Raw genomic sequence first — 24984 nt, forward strand, 5'->3', positions numbered from 1 at the left:
TTTTAAACTACACATTATAAGGAGTGCTTCATGAACTTTTCAAAGCAGTAACAGATTTTTTTATATATTATTATAGCCCAATATCTTCTTTGAGTGCTTTGTATGTTAAAGTTGTAGAAAAATGCCTACTGTTTCCCACACAATTAATTATATTTTTTTTTGACAGTGACTGTAAGACAGCTTTACAAGAGTCATCTGATAAAGGTTTAAAATGTTTGTGGGTTTTTAACAGAACAAGTAGCACTTTTATGAGAACAGTCTTACTAGGCCACTGTGCAAATCTACTAGGCCTCAGATGGTGAGGGATGATGGAACCAGCAGTTGTTTATCAAATAAAGGCTAGAATTGACACACTTCCCAGTAAATACAATAAATACAGAATAGGACAGGAGAACAGCAAAGGTATGCTTCAAGCTAAAAGCAGCACTGTTTCTTTTTTCAAAGAAACATAAACAAATATAGGAAACATATGAAGTATAAAGTGCCCTAGCCTCATTATCTGCAGGTTTAGTTGGAACTTGTAGTTCTATTCTGAAGGAAAACCAAGGAGGTACATATTACTAAAAAGGTTTACAAATGCAAACTGCTTATGCTTTGTGAAACTGAAAGTAGACCTTGAAAGAAATGAAAATAAAACAGTAAGAGCAAATCCTCTTTACAGCTTTCTGGTGTATGCATCTTCGTCATTTGAAAGTAATTTGAATAAACCTGAAAACAACTTAAAGAATCTGTATTTTCTCTGAACAGCACGCTGAGGTTGTCCATGCATAAATTAATCTGAAAACATTGCCAGTCAGACAAAAGCAGTTTTCCCTTCACTTCGCAAAGTATCTTAAAATTACTTCCAAAATCCTACTCACTCCAGAGTAATGAAAGAAAAGCCAAGAAAAATACTTCAAGATGTCCACCATTTGTTCCCTCTACAGCTACAATGCCCACAGTGATCCAAATATTTGACGTTCTCCACCGTGATGCACTGAAGTCATTCACAGTCCTGCCCTGTGCTCTTCTTTAGCTACCTGGTTTATGCTTCAGACTAGCAGCTGGCAAACCTTTCAGCACACATAAACAGGATAAACTCTGCTGTAACAGGCAGAACCGCCAATGCCATTCTTAGGAGGTTAAAAAAGCTTCACTTCCTCTGAGTCATAAGAGGTATAAACGTCCTTCAGAATAGTTTTAGCACAGTGGCATAAGCTTCTAAAATAATTATTGTTCTGCACATTATCCCAGTGACCACAAAGGATATATTTTATCTTAATGTAAACCACACTAAATTTACCCTAATAGGGATTAACTTCAAAACGTAAATTGCTTATTTCAATATGTAATGATCAGGAATGTAACTGCTGTTATAAACATGAAGTTAAAAGCTTGTTAGATCTGAATAACATATTCTAAGCCTGTCTCAAAGTTAGTGGAACTGAGCTAATATTTTTCAATGGACTAAACAATAGTCCATTCTTTTTGTAGTATTTTTTGTTTACAGCCACACCTACAAAATAAGTGCCTAAAATGTTAATTCCTACAGTTTTGTGGGTTTGGAGTTTGTTTTTGTTTTAGTTTTTCACATTTCAAATAATTTAAAACATAAATACCAACTATGCTCTTGTGCTATGGCACTGTCCCAAAAAGAACACAGCTTTTTCCAACTTGTTAGAAAAGGAACTGAGACCCACTATTCAAGAAGGCTTTTTAGTTAAAACTGGAAAAGAATTTGGAAGCTTTAAAGTCTTTCATTCTTAGTTTGATCATGTCTTATTTACAACATCTCCTTTCTTACAGTGTCTGTCACTGGGGTTCTGCCCCATGACTGACAGAGTAACTCCAGTGCCCACTTCCTTTCTTCCCATTTGCATCGCTACTGACAGGTAAGACCATTTGGCTAATTTTGTGACAAGTGCATTGAAAATCCAGAATTAAATTCCCTTTTCAATATATTTTGTGTTAACATCTTGAACCTTAGTCTTCCAACTATATATTTAAATTCATGTAATTACATAACAACAAAAAAGTATTTTATCTCTAGATAATGCAGCTAATACATATTTTTAAAGGTGAGCTGTTCTGAGACAATAGCAATACTTCCAGATTCATAAAATACACAAACTGTTCTTTCAAGACATCTGCCTCATTTGCACTGCTACCTACCTGATACATCATAATTTTAAAAACTTTTTGTCAGTATTTTCAAAATTCTGTTCAACTTCCCTCATCATCTACATACCATTTCCTGTCACATAAGTTCCTTAAATTTCTCCAAATTACAAAAGATCAAGGCTGAGAATACTTATTTCTTTATGCGATTATTTACATGTTTATAAATGCACACACAGGAGTTTCTTTCTTAAATCAGAAGCATCATTTCCTCATGTATATCCCCACTATAATTCCAGTCTTCATGAAAGTGATATGTGTTTTTTTATCCACAACATACATTAAGTAACTTTAATGTTATTAGATGTGGAAGCTATGGGAAAACAGTACACTACATAATTTCCTCATTGTGTTTCACTCAAACTTGTATAAAATCACGTAACTTCAATGTAAATGTAAATCCATCAACAAAATTGGAATGTAAAACCTGAACCTGAAAACATAAACCATCTTCTAAATGCTTCCTTCACAAAATAAGCAAAGTAGGCTTGAAATAGGGTTAAAAATAATGTAATTCGTGGTTACACTTCAGGGATTATAAAAATCATAAAAGTCACTCCAAGAACTGACAAAAAACCCAGAAGTGGGTATGACACCAACTCTCACACAGGCCAGGAATTATCCCTTCAAATGCAGCCCAGTAACCTGAATTACACAAAAAAAAACCCTGCCACATAGCAGGACAGTCCTTTCACTGTTACTTGTTCATGGGAGGTTGTAACAGACATACCACACCTGACATACCACACTCAGACATACCTGAGCAGGAGAGGGGAAGGTCTGGAGGTGCTGCCAACCACACAGGCTTTCCACAGCCTGTCCCACTGCAAGGCCAGAAGGCTCAGTGAGTGCTGCTGCTGCAGCACCCAGGAAATACAGCAGCAGAAGACAGGAATATCACTTTCTGAAATCTAAAATATGCTCAGAGAGAGCTACAGCATGTGGGTCCCAGCTTGATCTGCTGGCATTTCAAATCACCCAAGCATGTCCTGGCTTAGGTCTACACACTACTCAAAGTACAACCATGCAGCACTGCCCACAGGCTACCTGGGCCTGACCATGAACTCATGTGTCTTCATGTTTTGCATCTTTAACGTATGTATTTTATTGCAACTTAATAAAACCAACCAACCAAAAACCCCACATACATCACAGCTTTAAGAAACACAAACACAGCATAAGTTTCAGTACATCTAGTTCTGGTTATTTTTACTATCATCATAACTTTGACATGTTAAACTCTTCAGGTCTTTTGTAACAATCAACTCAGCAGATCTTGAATATGTATACCCCAGGATTGTGTTTATTAACAGTTATCTTCTTTAACAAATTGCAAATATTTGATGGCACAGTTGTGGTTATGACTGAAAGAGCTGCAGATGTACACTGCTGTATATCTAAGCTTTCTTAATGAGGTAACAAGATGCATTTCAAACAGCTAATTTCTGCTCTGCTTAAAAATCGAATACGGCATTCAACTGGATTTTGGTTCTTAGGTATGGAAATACTGTTCTACTTGTTGATCTGTTTAACAAGATACAGCAGGATTACAGAATGTGAATTATAGATCTTTATTCAGCATTGCAGGTTAAAAACAATAGATGTGGTTGGCCTGCATCTATGGAACTCTGCCATTATATTTTAATTTTACAATGCAAATGCAGCATCTCACACACAGCTAAACAAATCCACTTGATTTCCCAGAGCTACATGCTCTGTTCTACTCCCAGAGTTCTGTTCTAATCAGAAAAGACAAACCATTACCATTATTAGGTCATTTCATTATGGCAAGGGATGCCACATCATAGAGCAGGAAAGAAACCTCTCAGTGTAACTGGGTATTGCATCCAGTTTTAAAAAGACTAGAAGCAACCAATTTATTTTTTTTTCCAAAAGAAAACGCACCTGACAACACCTTGGAATTACTTTGAAAAACCTCAGGTCTGATAAATATAACTACCTCAAAGAAATTATTTTCTTCTTTAAAACATTTTTCTATGGATACAAACCTTGAAAACTACAAGCTTGTCAAAGCTTCACTCATCAGATGCAAAGCCTTGAAAATATATGTGTATACGAAAATAATTTTGTAACACAAAATGAAAATATATTCATTTGATCAGAGAGTTGCTGGAAACCTCTCACAGCTTTTTTTGGCATGTTAACCAAACCTGCAATGTTATAATCACATGGATAGACCTGTCCCTTAACACCACCAAACTTTTGGAAGCAGTGATGTAGTGTAGTAAATGAATCCTAACAATCCGCCATCATGTAATTAACATTAGAAAAGAGCTTTAAGACAGTAGGCTGGCTCCAGATAACACTGCAGTTATAAACTAGGTCAGGAGAGGAGTCTCCCCCACAGAATAACATACAGCCAGTGTAAGTCAATCCCAAATTATGCTATATACGCATGTTTTTAGATAAAGCCTATGCAACATCATTGGAAAAGACAGGCCAATTAACCTAATTTCATACGTGTAGGAAGGAGCTCTTCTAAACACCATTTTGCCCTAGGAATCTAGAAGGAAAGAAGCAAAGAAACCCTACAGCCATCAACCTAAAAGTGAAGGGCTTGAAAATCTTATGCTATGTATGGCATAAACTCAAATACAGCTGAACAGACTTGAGGGCATCTCTGGGAAGGAACTGGAAGTATTGAGTCTAGCAACTTACTTATTTTTCTGCCTGAGAGAGAGCAGGGGAAATCCATAGAAAAATCTCAACTAAACAGCCCCTGACTGAATGCAGTATGCTTGCCTGGTCAACATGATGGAGGAGGGAGCAGTGACCATCTCTCCCAGGCATATTATGGCAGACACATGGAAAAGCCAATGGATAGGCAAAAATACCATGCACATTGTCAGTTCTTTCCCCTAACTCACACAAACACCTGTAAGCTATTCAGGGCAGGGAAACGTGTGACCTTGTGAAGGATCAGGCAGTCTGGCTAGGCAAAGGGCTTGGTACCCTGCAGCTGGCCATGTCCCTGAAGTCAAGACAGACATCTGCCAAATTACTGCAGTTGTTCAATCATAGTAACCATGCTGGAGGTAAGGCACTTGTTTCCCTGAAATCCCACTAAGATTATCACATTGCATTTAACTACTTCCAAGGAAAAGAAGGCATCAGTGAGTGAGTGAATGAGAAAGAGAAATAGGGAAGGAGGGAGGGTGAGCAAGTCAGCAAAGGGGGGAGAGAAAAAGCAAGAGAGAGAGAGGGAGAGGCGCAGTTGTGGCAAAAAAACCTGCCTTCAGACTCAATCCACTAAAGCTTCAGAACTATGAATAAATGTGGACAGTGACGTTTAGGATGTCTGCAATTTGATGCACCAACAGTTCCTCTTGTAATAAACTACTTGCACTGCTTACCATTTCAAAGAAAAACAGTTTGTCACTTTGCAAACTACGGAATAACTTATTGTGCAAAAATCTTAAAAAGGAGGCATAATTGATCTTTAAAATTCTGTAGCACTTTTAAGATATTAGAGAGTCTCAGGCTTCGAGATCAGTGTTTTACAGGAATATGAAAAAGAAACTATCTTAAAAAGGGCTCCTTTCCACTCTACAGTCTTCATCTAAACTTATCAACTGCTGCATTAATCACCGTTGCAACATGCATCTAAAGCACTAAGGTCCTTCTTCTCTTTGAGTGGAAAAATAATGTGATAGTGTTCATTAACAATGATACACAAGGGAAGTTCTGATGGTATATAAGGAAACAGTTTTCACTAGGAGAATGATTATGAATTGGAAGAGGCTGCAGAGAGAGGCTGCAGAGAGAGAATGCCTGTTTCCAGGCATTTTCAAGACCTGAGCAACCTGCTCTGAACTCAGCGTTGACCTGCTTTGAGCAGCACATTGGACTAGATGACCTCTTAACAAACTAAGCAATTCAATGTCTCTATAGCCTACTAGATAGGTAACAAGTGCCTCAAAAGCACCATGGAGAAAACTGCAGGAGTTTGGCAGATTTTTTTTAAAAATTAGATTTTAAAAAGTAATAATATCCATTGGGAATTTTGTTCCAAGTACCAGACTGCACTACTTCTGCATGGTGCAATTAAATCAATGCTATGATTGAAAACTTTTTACTAAAAGCACATTTATTAAAAAATTTTTGAAGCACATGCAATGAAAGTTAGCAAAATACAGTAATATCCATTGTATATAAGAGACAGCTTTCCACTGAATTCCTTTTATAAACATCAGTAACAGCACAACAATTTAAGAGCGACATTAAATGTGTTTCTTGATCACAGGTACTTCCAGTTAACACTGCATCTCTTCTTAAAAGCACAGCCACTTATTAGACAGACAAATCCCCACACAGCCCGAGGAAGCAGATGCACACACCCATGCAGAAAGCACTTCACAGGTGCAAAACATCCTCACCTTGAGATTGGGTTTTGAGAGGAGTTTCAACAGTTCTCTGATCTCACTGCTCAGTGGCTTGCTCTGCAGCTCCTCAGCCAGCTGGGTGGGAGATGGAATCAACACAAAGACCATTAGCAAAGCATTGTTTTACTCAGTGCATCGGTGAAAACCCAGCATCTATCTTGTTCAAGGTTATTACTTTCCAGCATGTTCAAACAGGAGCCAGCATGAAGAAAAACACCATCAATCACTGCGCTTCTTTTTCTGGCCCTCAGTGGACCAGATTTAAGCCAGGCCTTTTGGCTCAGTTTAACACAAGTAATCATCTCTGGCAAGGGTGCAGCCAGATCACATTCTGATTTATAGCGATGGGGGCAAATCCCAGCACTTCATTTAAGTGAATGGTCCTTTGCATGCAGACAAAGGACTGCTTGTAAAAATGACTGGATCAAACTTTGACACTGTCTATAAAAAACAGTTTTGAATGAGGTGGTGAAATCCACACTGCCTCCAAAGCCCCACAGTAGCTGTGCTGTTTAGGACTGGGGTAAGAAAGCAAAGTGCCCCTACAGTTCAAGCAACCTGAACCTTTTATTATGTTTACACATACACTGGAAGGAGCTTGTTAAATGTGAAGCAAGTTAATCATAATATAGTTTATAACAGGTCATCAGCAATTCAAGCCCCTAAAATGCACGAACTGTGTCCTAATAACAAGATTAGTAATTTATGTTTGGTTATATTACAAATTTGTGGTTTGATGAACAATAGAGCAGCAGTCTAATGTTTAATTGCATGGCTATTTGGCTCATGTCTTGAGTTTTTCTTATCACGACATTCTCAACTAATTTGGACTCAAGAGGCATATTTTACTGCAGGATTTCAGACTCAAACTATTTTTCCAGAAGAAGTAAAAGCTAAAACATATTTCACAACACTGAACTTGAGTTTAAAATTCTGAAGCTACATGGCTCATAATCCAAAATGTGATTTCAGATAATCACTTATTTTCTTTGCACTAAATCAGCATCATAAAAATGTCTCAAAGAAAGACTGGTTATTTGCAGCAAGTAGTTTTATTCATCTAGCCTGATTTTAAATTTGTACTTCCATTTTTTCTATATTTTCAAGATACATGGATAGAAGTATATTTTGTGTAATTATATATAATAGACGATTCTGGAAGCAATTCTAGACATCAAACTTGGTTTGACTACCTTTTTTTTTAACTTTCAAATTAACAGAGGGTAACAAGATTGAAAGAAAAATTAATCCCCTTAAGTTCCACAGTCTTTTAACTATAATTCATAGATAAAAATGTCCATCTAATACATCAATGCTAATCTTAACAATATTTGTGTCTTAATACTGAAAGATTAAAAAACTATTTCTGTAGAAAAGGTCAAAATGAAGTATTTTAGGCACACAACACCAAGTACTGAGGTAATCTGACTGCTGTCTAGTTTGCATGTTTAATGGAAAAGCTCTGCAAAGATGAAAATAATCTGTGATGAATGGCAGCAGGTATGTCACCAGTTGCCCTTCCCTCTCTTCTCGTTCTTTAGCTTGTACTACTCATCACTAGAGAATAAAATCTATTCATTCGTGTTTCATTGATGAAGACTGTTAATCACTCAGTAAGAATGACTGCTTCAGCTTTTGTCTTTCAGATAAATTATGCACAAGCATAACATGCACAACATGCACAAGTATTGGCATCTACTTTAGTGGTGCAACTATAAATGCAGGCACATAAGGTTTAGAACAGTGAGCAACAGAAAGAATAATTTTTTAATTGCTTTAACAGAATTTTTAATTTCATCATTTAGAAAATATTTGTTCAGAGATGAAACAAAAATGTCTTTTCTAATTTACAAGGTTTTTCCAAATACTTCCATAAAAGTCTTAATGGCACATGTAACACCCCATGATAGAAGAGGAAAAGGAAGACAAAGATTGACAGAGTGGGAGGAAGACAATACTATGTTCCAGTTAAGCAAACAGGTATCACCAGAGCTGCTTGTTGTGCTTCTGGCAGTTTTGGACTGGATTTTCACTTGTTAAAGTGCTAGGATTTGGGACAGTTACCGACTGCAATACAAGCTATATGGCATACTTTGGGCACAGTGATACTGTGCTTATCACCTACTATGCCAGAGACTGCAGGAAAGGCTGTCTGAGAAACTCTTCTATGATTCTCTGTAGAAAAAACCTGTAACATTTCACCAAGTTATTTATGGAAAGCTGCCACTATAGAGAGGAGAAAACATATCAAGGGAGAGGGGCAGATACGGAATGAGGCTGGAGAGATGAGGAACACTGGTCCTGGGGGTTCAAAGCTTCTGGAGAAATTTCTGAAACTTCTTTTGCCAGAACAGTCTTTCTAATAATCTAGAGGCCCTATTTGCAGTATACAACTATACTGCCAGCAATGCTTAGATCATTTGTATGAAATCAAGACTCCTATGTCAGACATTGCTGCTCCTAGAGGCAAACAATCTCTCACAGGAAATTCAGTCTAAAAGTCATTGGGGGTGAGGAAAGACAAGGTACAGCAGCTAGGAATATGAAAATGTTTCTAAAAAGAAGCCTCACTACATTTGTTACCTGTGCAATTGCTTTAAAAAAACCCAAAGAATAAAAACACACTCCCTTAAACAGTTTTTTCATTATGTTAGAGCAGCACCTCAAATTTAAGTTTGAAATCAAACAGGTAATACATACCTGTTAGTATCTCCTTTTTTAACTACAGTGCAGCTGCTATAACTAGGAAAATAAAACATTCATTTAAAGCCTATTGAAATAAAAGTGTGTTTTACATCACCAACATGCTCCTAAATCCCTGAAGCTGACAACTAGTTAGACACTTTTGCCAAAAACTGAACAGCGATTTAATCCTGAAACTTCAAGAGTTTTGGAGTTATAAACCCACTGCATGTAAATTAACCTTCTCAAATTTTGCTGATAACTGTTGAAACACAGAAAGTCCTGCAGTGTGCTAGCCTGACTTCAGCTGCCAAAGGACATCCTCATTCTATGGGACGGTGCCCATAAAACCAGCTGTTCAGTTACACAGAAGCAAAAATGAAGAACCAGCAAGAGGATCTTTAAAAAGAAGTTGTGCTTAAAAGTAGTCAGATGTCTAGAGACTCTTGTGTCCCAACATATGTACTTTTTAAAAATACTACCATATGTACATAATATTACATTCATAAGGTTAAAAACTCCAACCTCTCTCAACTGAAGGGTGACAGAATACTTTAATTTGGGGATTTTCAAAACTATACATTTTAAATGGGGCTGAACAAAGAATGAGACTGCTCAGCATTTCTGAAAATACCAAGAACTAAGTTTTGTATCCAAAAATAAGAAATTACTCTTATTAAGTATTTTAGCCCAGAGATCCATAACATAAATGTTAACAAGGATTATTAATATGTCATCAAGAACTTAATGAAGAGAATTTCAACCAGCTTTCTAATTTTCAAAATTACTATCAACATTATTCAAAGCTACTTGAAGGTTAAAAAAATATTAGTAATATATGCCTGATGTCAAATTTAATGCTTTATTATATTTGATATGTTACAGGATACAGCTCCACTCCTACTGAAACATGATTAAATTACATTATAGCCTTTTATCAACAGACTTCAAATATGTTTAATTTAGTTTTTTGTTAAAATGTTATCATTCTCAATTAATAACACCTAACAATTTGTAAAATTGAAAAATCAAAAGCGATTAATTATATAAAAATGTAGTTAAGATTTTAAAACATCCATAAAGTATGTGAAGTTTCAAGCATGTATTTTAAATGGATCCTAATACATACTGCTTTTTCCAAAAAAACAACCTGAGATCATCAACTGCAACAAAGATTTCTGGATTTCACCTAAACCACAGTTTATTAAACATTTCTCTATCCTGGCCTACCTAAGGTTCAGTCACAGTTTATACAGGTGTGTGCACAATTCATCTGAATCCTAGAATTAAACAAATAGCAAGAAATGGCAGGTTGGATTTTTTTTTCTTTAAAATAAAAATTATAGTAACAGGAAATTAACTACTCCATCAATGCTGACTACTTTTACAATTTATTTTTTGGTTATGAACATAATTTGGAAAGCTCCAATATAAATAAATCACTACGGTACTTTTTCTAAATAGTTTTTGGTGGGTTTTTTCCAACAAGCCTCCTTCCTAGGCATTTCATGGGCTTCATTTCTGTAGTACTATCTATCATTTTTCATGTTCTGTCAGCAGTGCTGGTATCTCATTTGTCTTTATTTTTCCAAAGCATTCCTCTTGCCTATGACTTTCTCAAAACACTAACAGTTGACAGCTTTTCCCTTCCCAGTAGACTTCCAACCTGTAACTTCTATTACGTAGTTACTAAAGCAGAACAAGAGGCTATCTAGATGCAGTATTTTTATAACAGGCAAGTGAATGAAAATCAAAGTAATATCAGCAACAAGCCCAGCGATGACAGCACCTTTGGAAACATTGCAACTCCTTATGATTTCAGCTCAGAGGATTACATTCATATGTTTGCACTATGAGGAGTTCTGCCTGCAGACAGTTTTTTGGGAGGCTTGGTATCAGTGATCTCAGCAGGGGACACTTACATCATCTGCCAAGGCTGCTGCACCATGGAGTATGGGCACCGGGTTCTGTTTTTCATAATAATGCAGTTTTTCATGAATCTGGAAGACAATAGCACAAACTATAAGTTTATTTAGCAACACAACAAATGGTACAAAATTACTCTGCTGAGCTAACTGATCTGTTGAGTGTCTATAACTAAAGCAACATCCTTACAGTAACCTACAGGCAACAATTATGGAAATATAATTCATCATCATCCTCTGTTGAAGTGCTAAGAATATGAAATCAGATGGAAAAAATGCTCAGTATGTATACCAGCCCACAGAAAAACTAAACATTTGTGATTTTTCTCTCGTGGCTTTCTATGTCCATATTTCTAACATATTGTTTTAAGTATCAATTACATTTTATATTGCTGCTGAAAACACAAAGCATAAAGTGTTTATCCCCAGGATGGATATAAAAAACACTGTAAATTATGATTTATGAAGTGAAATAATAGCTTGCCACCCACATCTTGACAGACAGCTTGGTGGAACGGCTGCCGTCACTGAAATAATTCAGAAACAAGGGCAAAGTAGTGCTAATATGAATTCCAACACATGTGAAAGAAAAAGGCAGTACTTCAGCAAGTTAAAAGTCATTTAGGAGCATTTAATATTTTTAATGAGGAGTTATCAACATTAAAAATGCAGTGTGCTTTGGTTCTTTCAAAAGGGGAAAGGATGCACCATCATTTAAATACCCAGCCTCCTCCACAAGTCATGCTATTCAAAACTTAGATTTTTCCACTGTGAAAGTTTAAAAGAGCCAAAACATTTTAAAGCTCCTAACAAATTTTTAAGACATTACTTCAGAATGGCACGAAATAATATATTAAACAATTTTATTTACATTATTTTCCTGAAGATACACAGATGTACAACTATTAATTAAAATTTAAAAAAAGAAGACAACTGATGCAAACACACCACTTTCTTAGATTTCTACTTTAGTCTTTTTGCTCTGAAGGAGGCATGGACTCCAGATGGTTGGAGGAGTTGCAGAAGGAGCTAAATCAGGGACTTCTGCACTTGGCAAGGAGAGGAATACAAAGTCTGGTAGAGGCCGTAGGGCTCATGACTTGGCTGGGGAGCCCCTCTCATCCTTGGGGTACAGGAACCCCAATGACACCTCTTCTCTCCCCAGCACACTGCTGGAGGAGGAACGGGACAGATGCCAGGCAGCAAGGACAGCTGTAAAGAACAACCAAACCAATAGTCTGACCACACATGAAATGTCTGGAGTTTACTGGATCTTCTATGCACTGACTGTTTCCTCCAACCTTTCCTCCTCTTCCACATTTGCTTTTCTTCACTTAGTTTTACCCACAGAAGCACTCACTCCTCTCACTGCACAGGATTCCCTCAGCTTTTTCCCCAGCCCTTTCTTTTGAATTTAAACTGAACTCCAGACAACTCTATCCATAAAGAGATGCCATGACAATGACACTCGGGCTTACCGTTTTTCTTGTCTCCTACTGTGCTTCATAACACTTTCTAAGTTCACGTTTTACTCATTTGCACTATAGGTTCTTTGAAGCCATAGAACACTCTGGCAATGCAACATGACATAGCGAGATCCAAATCTTGCTTGATTTCTTTGTCATTTCTGTAATCTTTGTAAGATTATTTCTGTACATCATTGGTAAAAGCATATTGAAGTTCTGAAATGTCAAGGCAAAGCATGAAGACAACACAGTTGCTCAGTTGCTAAGTTGGGAAACTATTTGTTCTGAACAGCAAGTATTTGTACTTCATGTGAAAACTAAATGCAAAGCACTATTATCTCCAGAACATAAGTCTGAATTTTACATAGCTTATGTAGACATTGTTTACTCAGCAAAGTAAGACTAATCTATAATGGATGTCACCAAAAGTGTGACTGTAAAACTTAGTATTTCTAGCACACAAAGCACAGAAACTAAATAAAACATGGAGCTTCAGCCCCTGAGTTTAGCAGAAATGTGTGGTTTACTTAGACTATGAATGTGGATAACTAAAAGGCATAATAAATCAAAAAGTCTCAAATCCATAACTTCAGCTAACATCTTGATTTTATCCCAGCTGAGTTTCTGTTAGCTCTAAGGTTAAAAGCAGTCACCTATGCCATCTTCTACTTCCTCAAAGTAGAAAAGAGAAGTGCCACTGTGAATGAAGTTTTTTTTATCCCAGACAACCTGCAGGAGTCTTTACCAATGAAATGCAAAAAAACCAAACAAAAAAAACCCCAACAACAACAACAACAACAAATACACCAAAACCAACCAACCAACAAAACCAAACAATTAAAAAAATGCTAAGGCATTCTTGCATAACCCATCTTTCAAAAAAGGTCATAAAATTGTAAATTCATGCAACTAAAGCATAGAGTTTTAAGAGGAGGTACTGTGTAACATTAACAAGTTATTGGCTCTGCCTACAACCAGCCAATGGCTGCATTTTTTATTTTCCAGTAGATATCAGAATCCAGAGATATCTGGATTCAAGAATTTAAAAAGAGAGCATTTGCCTATTCAGGATAAAACATTCCATATTTGCCACCATTTCTTAGAGCTTCATTCTGAAGAATTTTATGTAATACAAAAAGCAAATATACTCTGTGGCTACACAGGATGCCCAGTAACTGTTATACTATTGCCTTCTCTCTAGTATGGAATGTATGGACAGTACAGGGCTGTATCATGCTAAAAACCAGAAAATATGGTACATCTGTTTTAAGTTCTTCTGACATTTAAGTGTAATGCTTGAACCCTGAGAATCTCTTCACAGATGAGACTGAGTCTGCTAGAACAAGAGTTATGTATTGTAAATAAAACATACAAAGCTGTTCTGCTGAACAGATGACTAAGTTGCTGCGATTTTGGTTTTTTATATTTTTTTTTATGACTACCTGTCCTTTTCACTGTAGGATACTTTGGGTAGACTTACAAGGTTCTGTAAAAACTGACAATCTACTGTGAAGATATGCCCCAAGAGGGAAAAATAACCATTTGCAAATCTATACAATTTTTGGCACATTTATAAGCAGGGGGAATGGTTTCTGCATTTTCCTATAGAGACTGAATAAAGCTTTCTATAACAAAGTATAGTAGAAATATGTTTTCTGCAGTGTCCCCAGCCTGGACTATTTTAAAACCCAAAGGAAGCCTTCCAAGTCAGAAATACAAAAATCTAAACAAAGAATCCTACAAAATAAGCTTAATTTCTCCTTATAGATTTCTTAATTTTCAAGTACAGTTCTGCTATCACCCTACTGAAAACAACAGAGGGGATGGGGATAAGCACATACACTGAATATCATCAGTTTCAAATATCCCAGTTCATTCTGAGAAGGAATCCCTGTAATCCCAGAATAATATAACTACTATTTAGTGGATTCTAGTGCAGTTGTGTAAGCAGGACTTTTCTAAAGACTCCACAGAACAATACCATACACCGACAAAGTACATACCTGGCTTCAGAAAAGGCAGATTGTCTCGGTATTACAGACCAAGATTTATTAGCAATATTTTAGGAAGTTACTCACCTGTAAAGTTTCTAGGAAATTCAAGACAGATCTCCAAAATGGACTATTTTCATCACAAGATGATAAAACAGAATAGACAATTTCAGTTGGAAGGGACCTACCTGGTGTGGCTATGATTTTGCTGGATGATACCTCTCTCAGAATGGAGAGAATGTATCTGCAAAATTTAGCTAATTACACACATGTGATAACATGGAACACCATCTTTGTTCAAGGCAAAGAACAACTTGCACTGAGGACCTCATCACCACATCATGTACATTTCTGGGATTTCACTCTGGACTAGCCTAGTCTAGTCTTGTCTGCTGAATACCCATTAGCAGCTAATATTGTTTAGTTTCAGCAGGAAGGAATCCATCTCATGTACTGGTCTGTTGATGCTCAATGATGTAAACAAAAGCAGCATAAGTTGAGAAGATGGGAAATTGCTTTAAGAAATGCACTCCTGACCTGAACTAGAATGTCAACATAAACACTTATGTAAAGCACCAAGACATGTCTAGAAAACAGGCATTGAGTTTATTATTGAAGAAAGTCCGTAAGAGTAGGCAGAACATCTCTGCTAACTGTTCTCTCACTATATTCTACTGTATCAACAGCAGGGGTATCTGAAATCAAAGCACTGACAAAAGCCACGCAGATTCTGAACTTAGTGGCTTAGTCACTTGCATGGATGCATAATGAAAGACCCTCTTATATACAGAAAGCCTCTTCACCATCCACCAAAGTTACTGTTTGCAAAAAAGTCTAACTCCACTAGTGGCACCAGAAACCAGGGAGATGCTACTACAAAGAGGACCATATTTACAATAAAAAGCCTCAACAGATTAAGAAAATGGAAAAAGAAAGCAAAAGAGAAACTAATGAGACAGTAAGTGCTGATTTGGGCCATGTTTTTTCAAAGCAGTCATTGCTTGGGGGCTGGATGGACATCAGTTGGCTGGTGGCAAGTGTTTGCTTTTGTGTCATGTGTTTCCAGCCCCTGCAAACACTTAGAACAAGAATAAACAACAAGGCACCTAAATTCTTTCATGGAAACCCAAACATGCTGACTCTTCAGCTTAAGACTTATCTCATCTCTTGCTAAAGGGTGTTTTCTTTTTAGGAGAAAGAAGGAGGGCTAGAACTGGAGGTACAGGTGGAAAAAGGAGATGCTTATAGTCTTGGTAAAACTTGGTAACTAGTTAATTTAGTGTTCCTTTAAGTGACCAACTCATTCATAGAAATGATACGAGGCACAAGAGCAAACTCAATAGAATTTTGTTAAATTCTATCAGCTTAAAACATTATATCCTTTGAAAGTTAAACCCACTCATGCAAACACTGCAGGGAACATTTCAGGTATCACAGGAAAGAAACCTGCTATCAGGATCCTAAAGATGCAAAAACCAGATGTGATTTCTGCCAAGTTCATTTTTGTGCTACAGCAGAGCACATGAAACGAGACAACCAACAGTTACTCCCTTTTCCAAGTCATACGCATACTTTAAGTCCACTAACTGAAAAGAGCCAACAAATAAACATGAATATTGAGAACAAAGTGCTCTAAGATTATAAAAATCTTTGCAGTTCTGTTAAAAGAAAGCAAACCAGGCTCCAGTCATAGAATTATAACATGGTTTGGGTAGGAAGGGATCGTCTAGTCCAAACCCTCTGCATTGGTAGGGACATCTTTCACTGGATCAGGTTGTTCAAAGGCTCATCTAGCCCTGACCTTGAACACTCCCAGGGATGGGTTATCCACAACTTCTCCCATGCAACCTGTTCCAGTGTCTCACCATCCTCATGGTAATAAATTTCTTAGGTCAAATTTAATCTTGAGTGATTTTAGGTGAAATCTAAACTGACACTATCATCTGTTCAGCCCTTATAGATAACAGATAACTTTGCTAAAAGTCCAGGATTGCGTTGGATGACACTTAAAAAATGTCTTTACCCAATATTCACAATGACCTATATTGCATACAGAACTCCTCCAGAAATTTCTGAATTGCATTGCCAATTTCAGAAATAAATCTTCAGAACTGTATGCTCAATTATGATAATTTTCTAAGCTACGAAATGTGGCAATAGAATTATAATAGAGCATATTTAAGGGTGTTTTTTCTCATCAGGTTACATTTTGTAAAAATTATACAATGGTGTGTTATCTACAGATTTACAAAGTTATTGGAGCAGCATTATTTTAAATCAGGTGCTATCAATGCAAATCAGCAGCATTGCCTGGAGAGGCAATTTACACTCTCAAGAGTGTAAAGAAGAGGCACTCTCAAGAGGCAATTTACAGCTTTAATTTACACTCTCAACAAGCTCTTGCTGCTTGAACTTTGATTCAACAAGAACTTGGTTAGGCGGTGCTTATAGGTGTGACAGTATTGTTATGGTAGAAGTGCCCAGTTAACAGTGATGGCAAGTATGTCATTATCATGAATTGCTAAACCAATAAAAGAAGTACAGCATGCTAGAAATTAAATAAAGCAGCCTCATGGGGAAAGAAGGCAGCTTTATCAATGAGTAGAATAAAATTATGTACTTACTTTGTTAAGGACAAGGAAGAGCCTTGCTAAAAATTCAGGCCATGTGAGTAACTAGTCAATCCAGCCAAATACCTAGTTTTCATTATCTAGCTAGAAATTGCAAGATAGGAAAAATGCCTTTGCACATTGCAGTAAATTGTACAGTAAAACCATATTCTTTGTGAATTATTGTGGGGTTTTTTATCTGTGGTTTCAGAATTTCCTCCTCAGTCATTTAACACTGTGCCTCACTACCTCATTTGTTTTCCTTCACCCTTGAGGGACCTTGAGAAGCAGGGCACATCTAAGGAAGATGATCACAACAGAGAAAATCCAGTGCTTCAGGAAGGGGCTGGAAGAACACTTGTACTCAGGGCCTTACTCAAGGCAGTCTTAGAGATGAAGCAGCTCTGAAACTAGTCTGATATGGTAATGAATTAAGGCCTTGTCAAATTTTATTTTGTCTTTAAGAGATCTTAATAAAAACCTCAGGCCTGTAAGTACCCACCTCTTGATTTTTACTGTAAAATGAAAAAGCATCTCTTCCACTTCTATATTGAGAAAAACAAGAAAGATACTAAGAGAGCAACAGATGAGCCTGGTGATCCTGCTCTTGCTTCTCTGTGCCATACAAACTATCTCTATGTACTTAAATTGCACCTCCCCATCACATTTCTTTCTAACTGGAAAAAGGACTTCATTATCTATTCAGTACCTAGTTACTGACACTTTTAACAAACACATCTGCATGAACAGTGGGGTATACCTGCAGATGTATGTCTTATACTATATCTAATTTCAGGATTTTATTATTTTATGCTAGGTCACCAAAGCATATGAAAAAAAGCCTCTATTATGCTCATATACTGTGCCTTCTCCTTAGCTCAAAAGCAAAGACAGATGTTAACATTAAATTTAAAAAATTAAATTCACCGAGAACATTTCAGAGCAACAGCTATAGCACGACAGAATCAGTTTGCCTCATCTGGAGAGCACCTTATAAGCAAGCAGCTGTTTACCTGTCAGTAAGATTTAAATGCAGAAGAAATACACATGACAGGAAGGCCTGGTGACGTTTTTATTATCCATTTTGACAAGAGACAAGAACAGGTATGAAAGGAAAGATGTGAGTGCAGTTAAGTGGGAGATTAGTGGCACAGAAGTTCAGCATTAACATTTAGTCCAGACACAGCCATTTTCGAGCAAAGGTTCTAGGGTATGATCGACCAATTTCCTGCTTCACCACCACCTTCCTAAATGACAGTCCATCCATTCTCTATTTGTAAAATGGAAAAATAGCATTTCCTTGCTTAACATGTGGTTAAAAACAAGACCAGGAAAGTACCTTGAAAATAGTGTACCACATAAGTTAAATTCATTTGGGTGCTGTGGAACCTGCTGAGGTAGTGGATGAACACCAGACACTTTCACCAGGAAGAAAGGAACAGATCTATCCTGAAGCTTTTGTTTAATGTGGAAATTTGACGAACACAACCTCTCTATATACACATACAGAAAGTGAAGAGAACAATCTGAGAAAATGACAGAGGCCACGTACACAATGACACCACCTCATCCAACCCCTTCTGCCCACAGCCAAGTAACAAGAGGTAAGTTCTATAGATTTCTAATGATAGAAAGTGCTCCAGGTAAGGCTTGCTCATGGAACTGTAATCTCTCAATAGTCCTTTGTAAAAGGTTCCTCAGAGGGGTGAGGAGAGCCAAGTACTGTGCGCAGAACAGGCCAGGCACCTCAACACAGCAGGAGCCAGGCGTCCCTGCAACACAAAGAATCCAACCAGCGCTCAGCAAACCAACAGTTTGGTCTAGTGCCTGCAGGGGAGTGACTTCTAACTTGGCTCCCAGTCCTGCTTGAGATCCTACAGCCACACAAACAGCAGCCTTGCACAGGACTTGCATGTTGCTGTAAATGGATTTCCTGATTTCTCATCTGATCCTGGAGAACAAATGATGCATGTTGTCTTTGTGATTGTGTCTTCAACATGAAAACAGGTACTTTTCCCATCCTTTTTAAGCTAAATGCAAACTCTTTCAGCATTCCCCCATGGATCCTGGTTTGCAGCCCTCTCATCATTCTAGCTGCTCTCTTTGGAAATTTCTACTTAATTAGTAGCCTTACCTGCAATCTACAAAATATGAATACATTTTTACCTCAACTACTGATAATCCACAGCATGCCATATAGTTTTCATACAGTGATAATTATTATTCAAGTAGCATCCTAAAACTATTAGAAGGTTAAAGATTAAAATAGCAAATACATGAAATGTTCCTTATTCATTCCCATTTACAGAGTATTGCAACATGCTTATTTATTTTAACCCCTTTAAAGCTTACCTTGTGAGATGCTGCCCTTTCTCTTTCTCAATTTTAAAAAGCTTTTTTCTTTAAATTATATTTTAATACCTCTGAGGTTTATTTTGTTTAGCCTATATCATAAAAGAAAAAAAAAAAAAGAGAAAGGACTCAAGAATAAGAAAATTCTGGTCTGAATGAATACAAAAGCATATGGTAATAAGACCAATGCATCAACTATTTTATTTTTGCAATGTTAAGCAAAACAGATTAAATACTGGCTACAAACCCAGTTTTTCCTTGCAGAGTTTCTTAAAATGTTTATTTTTCTGTTAGAAACACTTTTCACTTTGAAATCATTGTTCCTTATACAATAAAATAAAGCTGCTATTATATGAGAATTCACAGAGTTCATTCAAATGCACTTTTTTTTTTCAGTAATAAGAAGAAGTTTTGATGACTTTGCTTATACGAAGAACGTCCCTGGGTAGGTAGAGGAAATTCAGACCAAAGCCAAACAAGTTGCATGTCGTCCAAAATAAATTTCCCTGCCACTTTAGAGCCAAACAGGCTACATGGCTACTGTATACAGTATTTTTAACATTGTTTTTCTGTACTTTTAACCCCATTTCCAAAGGAAGGAGCATCAGAACAATTCCAAATGTGAATGAAACCACTCTCTTGTGTGAGCTAAGGATATGAAGTCCTTGAATAGAAAAAACAGAACATCATCAAACGTTTTCTTCTTTGAAACAAGCAGTCTTCAAACTGGAGTCCATGGATGCTGAAAGATCCCTGACCTTGATAAATGCATTTTCAAGACAAAGTCTGACCAGTGAATTCATCAAGTACCAGTCTGAATTGTGTCAGCCTGAATTAGCTAAAATAATAGTAAAGCAATTCTATTCTCCAACAAGCACCTGCTGATCTATATATATATATATAAAATAATCCTAAATTTGGTAAAAGAGTGAGGAAAAATTTCAGAAGAGCAATACTGAACTCAGGTTTTCAGGTCACAATCTGCTCTTTCCAATTTATGGTTCTTCATCCTTCTGTCTATCCACTCTCAGTGGCAATCTTTGCTCACCCACACCCAGCATTATTACTTTAACAAACACGCTTTTTAACAAGGCATTCCAATTTAAATGAAACAGAGAATTTAATGTAGGCTAACATGAAGTGTCTGCATTTGTCTCTCTTCCTTTCATTAAAAAAATGATAAGGATTCATCATTCACAACAAAATAAAACCAAATCTTCATGAAAGATGGCCCAACTGTCAGGAAACACTTCTGTGCAGTTCTGCAGACATAGCAAACATAGCTTACAACAAAACTGCTGAAATCATAGATAAAGTCTGGTAAAAATACTCAAGATTATAACAAAATTTTTATACAAAGATTTCAGAGCACATTACCACAGGAACTAAGCATCAGTTCTTCATCACTGAAAGGAAAACAAGGACTAATCACAAAGTGTACTTCATTTTCAAACCAGTACTACTAAAATTACTGCAATCAGAAAAATAAATTATTGTAATCTTATTTTTTTTGTATTCCAGCTACTGATAGTGAGATACTTACAACCAATTGAAATATTTTCTTGCTATAATTGCAATACACACCACGTGTCTTTCTAAGTTACTTTTAAAATATACTTTTATTTAAAGAATATTGATGCAAACAAGAAAGGAATTGCAACTCCCACTGTAGCCCTTTAGTTCTGCGAAAGAGTGCTCTTGCACTGTTGTAATGAAATACAGATGGAGATAAACCTTACTGCACGATCAAAAAGCCAATGTTTTTACAAACTTCTTGAGGAAATACTTATTTCAAGACACTAATGAACTCAGATTGCTCAGAAAAATATATACACGTCTACAGTATTTCAATCCCACATTACAGCAATAAACTTGTTTTTTCTTTCCTTCTTCAAGGCAATCTTCCATTTCTTCCCATTTAAACATTCTGTTGATACTACCTTCTCCTTATTACCTGACTTGATTAAGTAATACAAGGACTTGCAAAATGTATGCCTAATCAAACTGAATTATTATTGTGTAACAAATAGTACAAAGAATTGATCTACAACACCAGAAATTAAAAACTTATACTCTTGTTATTGGTCAGATTTTAAGAAATGTAGAAGTTCCCTTAGCTTTATGACAAAGCTTTATAAAACAGCACAAGTATTATGTTACTGTTTCGCAAAGCAAAACTGTTTCTTTATTTGGATTTTGATACTTCAAATTTAAAGATCTTTATGAATTTCAGAGGGGGATTTTTTCTTAGAAAAGTCAGCTTTCTGTTCTACAGATAAACATAATCATTCTTGCTCTTGACTATCAGATTTGAGCACTTCAGAGAAAAAAATTATCAAAAAGAGATAAAAATAATTCTCCTACTACACATGAACTGAAAAAGAAAAAAACCTGGATGCAGCTCAAATGCAAAGAACAAAGATTATGTCAACAGCTGATTGGATTTTGGAAGCTATCATTATCTGAAGTCCTTCTAAGCACAAAATATATCAGCAACTGCTGTCATCTTATAGGTGAGACACATCCAGGAAAACTGCCATCCTGAACATTTTATGACTTGCAATTAAATTTTATTATTCAACAATTTTTAAAAAATCAACACCAAAAAACAAACCCAATGCAATATTCTATTATTTCCCACAGCTTCATGCTGGTATGTTGATTAGCAAAGAAAGAGCCATAAAGTGAATTCAAACATAAATTTACAATACTTTCTGTGCCAATACTAATACTTATTCATGTTAAATTATTCCCAGAATCCAAACTAGAGAACTGAAGAGGTAACTTGCTAAAAATGTGGAGACTGCACTTAAAAAAAAAAAAAAATCAAATTAAAAGAACACTTTTCCAAAAAAAGAAGCTATTGGGACATATTTTAAATGAACAATTGTACAGTCCAGCTTTTTCAAATAAATACACCTGAGAAAGTGCGACAGAACTGAAAGATGAGAGTTGTCTGCTAAGCATGGAAAGAAGCACTGCACAGTAAGAGCAGGTAGTCTCAAATTCACTGCAAACAGAATTCCCTGAAGGGCAAGTTCAAGCTTTCATTCAAATGCTAGAAACAAAACAAGTATGTGCCTAGGTTTAATAATGCACTTAATAAATGCCTCATCCATTCCTTCAGAAAACACAAAAAACTTTATAAAGAGTTAAAGATTCTCATTTGCCCACAAGTATGTTTTACTAGTAAACAATCTGCTTTGTAATCTTGATTTATCCTGATAATACTGTTTTTAAACACTTGTCACAAATTTGAATCAAGGTATTTACTTTTATGTCCTTATACAGAACCTGATTTCCTGACATTTTCCAAAAGTGATTTCCACTATCCTGTTAACAATACAAAACCAAAGGAAAGAACTTTGTGAACCTGCTCACTAAGTAAACAGATTTCTAATATGAACAAAAGCTAAACTGCTCTTTTTGCTGTTAAGACAATTTTTTCCCACCAAACCACATTACTCCATTCTCTGCATAGCTAACATTTTACAGAAATTACTATTAAACATTCATTAAATAAAACAGGTAAAAAACTATGGTTTGCTGCATACAGACTGAGAAACCTTGGCACAGACTTGTGCTTTTTCACTTTCGCTATTCAGGCAGAGCCTGCTAAATTTAATTCATGAAGAGTTTGGTTTATTCTTGCTTAGCACAGTAAATACAAGATTCGATTCAGTTCAGGTTCTCTGGGTTCCCACTAACAGCAAAGAGACCATTTCTGTACAGCTCAATGATGTAGAATTAACCCATTCAAAACACAAACTTTAATTGCAGAGAGGGACATCTATCCTTTCAGCTAAATTAAATAGATAAGTATATACATATATACACACAGACATACATTTATCAATTAGCACCATCTAGTGGGGTCAATACAATTTCTGTGATATGAGAAATATGTAGCTCACTGTTCAGGTTTCTCTACATCCTGTGCAACATGTTATGATACAGTACAAGTCAAGTAATTAATAAAATTCAGATGTTAAAAAACCCAACACAACAAACCCCAAATGTGCGTAGGTACACTACTACAAATATTTTTTTGCTTCACATGTGCTATGGTATGATTTGTAGTTAGCCTCTAAAGCCACACCAAACGTAAGGTGTATGTGAACCATGGATTTATACTGACATTGTGTTCACTTTTTTTCCCCAAGTAAGTCCTAATATTCCATATGGGTTTTACTGCCATTTACACTAACCTCAAGATATCCTTTCTAATCTGTAATTAATCATAGAAACATGTAATGTCTTGGGTTGGAAGGGACCTCTAAAGGTCATCTAGTCCAACCCCCCTACAATAAGTGGGGACATCCCCAACTAGAACTGATTGCTCAGAACCCCATCAAGCCTGACCTTGGATATCTCCATGGATGGGGCTCCCACCACCTCTCTAGGCAATCTGTTCCGGTGATCCACTATCCTCATATTAAAGAACTTTTTCTTAAAGTCCAACCTAAATCTACCCTTCTCTAGCTTGAAACCATTGCCCCTTGTCATGTTGTTACATGCCCTTGTGAACAGCTCTTCCCCAGCTCTCCTGTAGCCCCTTCAGGTACTGGAAGGCCTTTATGAGTTCCCCCCAGAGCCTTCTTTTCTTCAGGGTGAACAACCCCAATTCCCTCACAAGGTCTTCATAAGAGAGGTGCTCTAGCCCTCTGATCATTTTGTTGCCTTCCTCTGGACATGCTCCAACAGGTCCATATCTTTCTTGTGCTGAGGGCTCCAGAGCTGGATGCAGAACACCAGGTGAGGTCTCATCAGGGCAGAGTAGAGGGGCAGAATAACATCTCTCAATCTGCTGGCCACACTTCTCTTGATGCAGACCAAGATGTGGTTGGCCTTCTGGGCTGCAACTGCACGTTGGTGGCTTATGTCCAGCTTTTGATCCATTAGTACCCCCAGGTCTTTTTCCACAGGGCTGCTCTCTAGCCTGTCTTCCCCCAACCTGTACTCATATCTCTGGTTGCCCCAGCCCAGGTGCAGGACCTGCACTTGGCCTTGTTGAACCTCATGAGTTTAACCTGGGCTTACTTCTCCAGCTTTTCCAGGTCTAGCTTAGTATTTCAGATGTCAATTAATGTGATTCCAATTATGGACTACTTTTTTCCCAGAATGTTTGAAATCTGGAAACTCAAAATTGCATCTATTTATGGTTTGATCCTTATTAAAGCCCTGTATGTCTATAGTGTGATTACTGGATTATTTAAAAACTAAATCTCAACAAATCCTGCTCTTTTCCATGAAATCTAATCTGGAAAGCACATAAAAAATCTAGATACTTTATGAAGATTATATCCATACTAAGTGTAAAGCAGTACTAAAGTACTTAAGTGTCCTGTACATAATCCCTACTGTTTATAGCTGGCAGGTTTGGAGGCTTTTTTAACTCT

At 36.7% G+C, this 24984-nt stretch overlaps 1 protein-coding gene across 1 annotated transcript in view; it reads right to left on the reverse strand.

The window, feature by feature from the left end:
* MPP7 (membrane protein, palmitoylated 7 (MAGUK p55 subfamily member 7)) overlaps positions 1-24984 on the reverse strand; it is a 100217-nt gene that overhangs the window by 51674 nt on the left and 23559 nt on the right. The window contains exons 3-4 of the mRNA XM_010006966.1: positions 11165-11242; positions 6555-6635 (exon numbers count right to left, since the gene is read on the reverse strand). Coding sequence (XP_010005268.1) covers positions 6555-6635; positions 11165-11242 — 159 coding nt within the window. The remainder of the gene's footprint in view (positions 1-6554; positions 6636-11164; positions 11243-24984) is intronic.

The sequence above is a fragment of the Chaetura pelagica genome, unplaced genomic scaffold (assembly GCF_000747805.2).
Source record: "Chaetura pelagica isolate M959 unplaced genomic scaffold, ChaPel_1.0 scaffold17, whole genome shotgun sequence".
In the NCBI taxonomy this organism is placed as follows: domain Eukaryota; kingdom Metazoa; phylum Chordata; class Aves; order Apodiformes; family Apodidae; genus Chaetura; species Chaetura pelagica.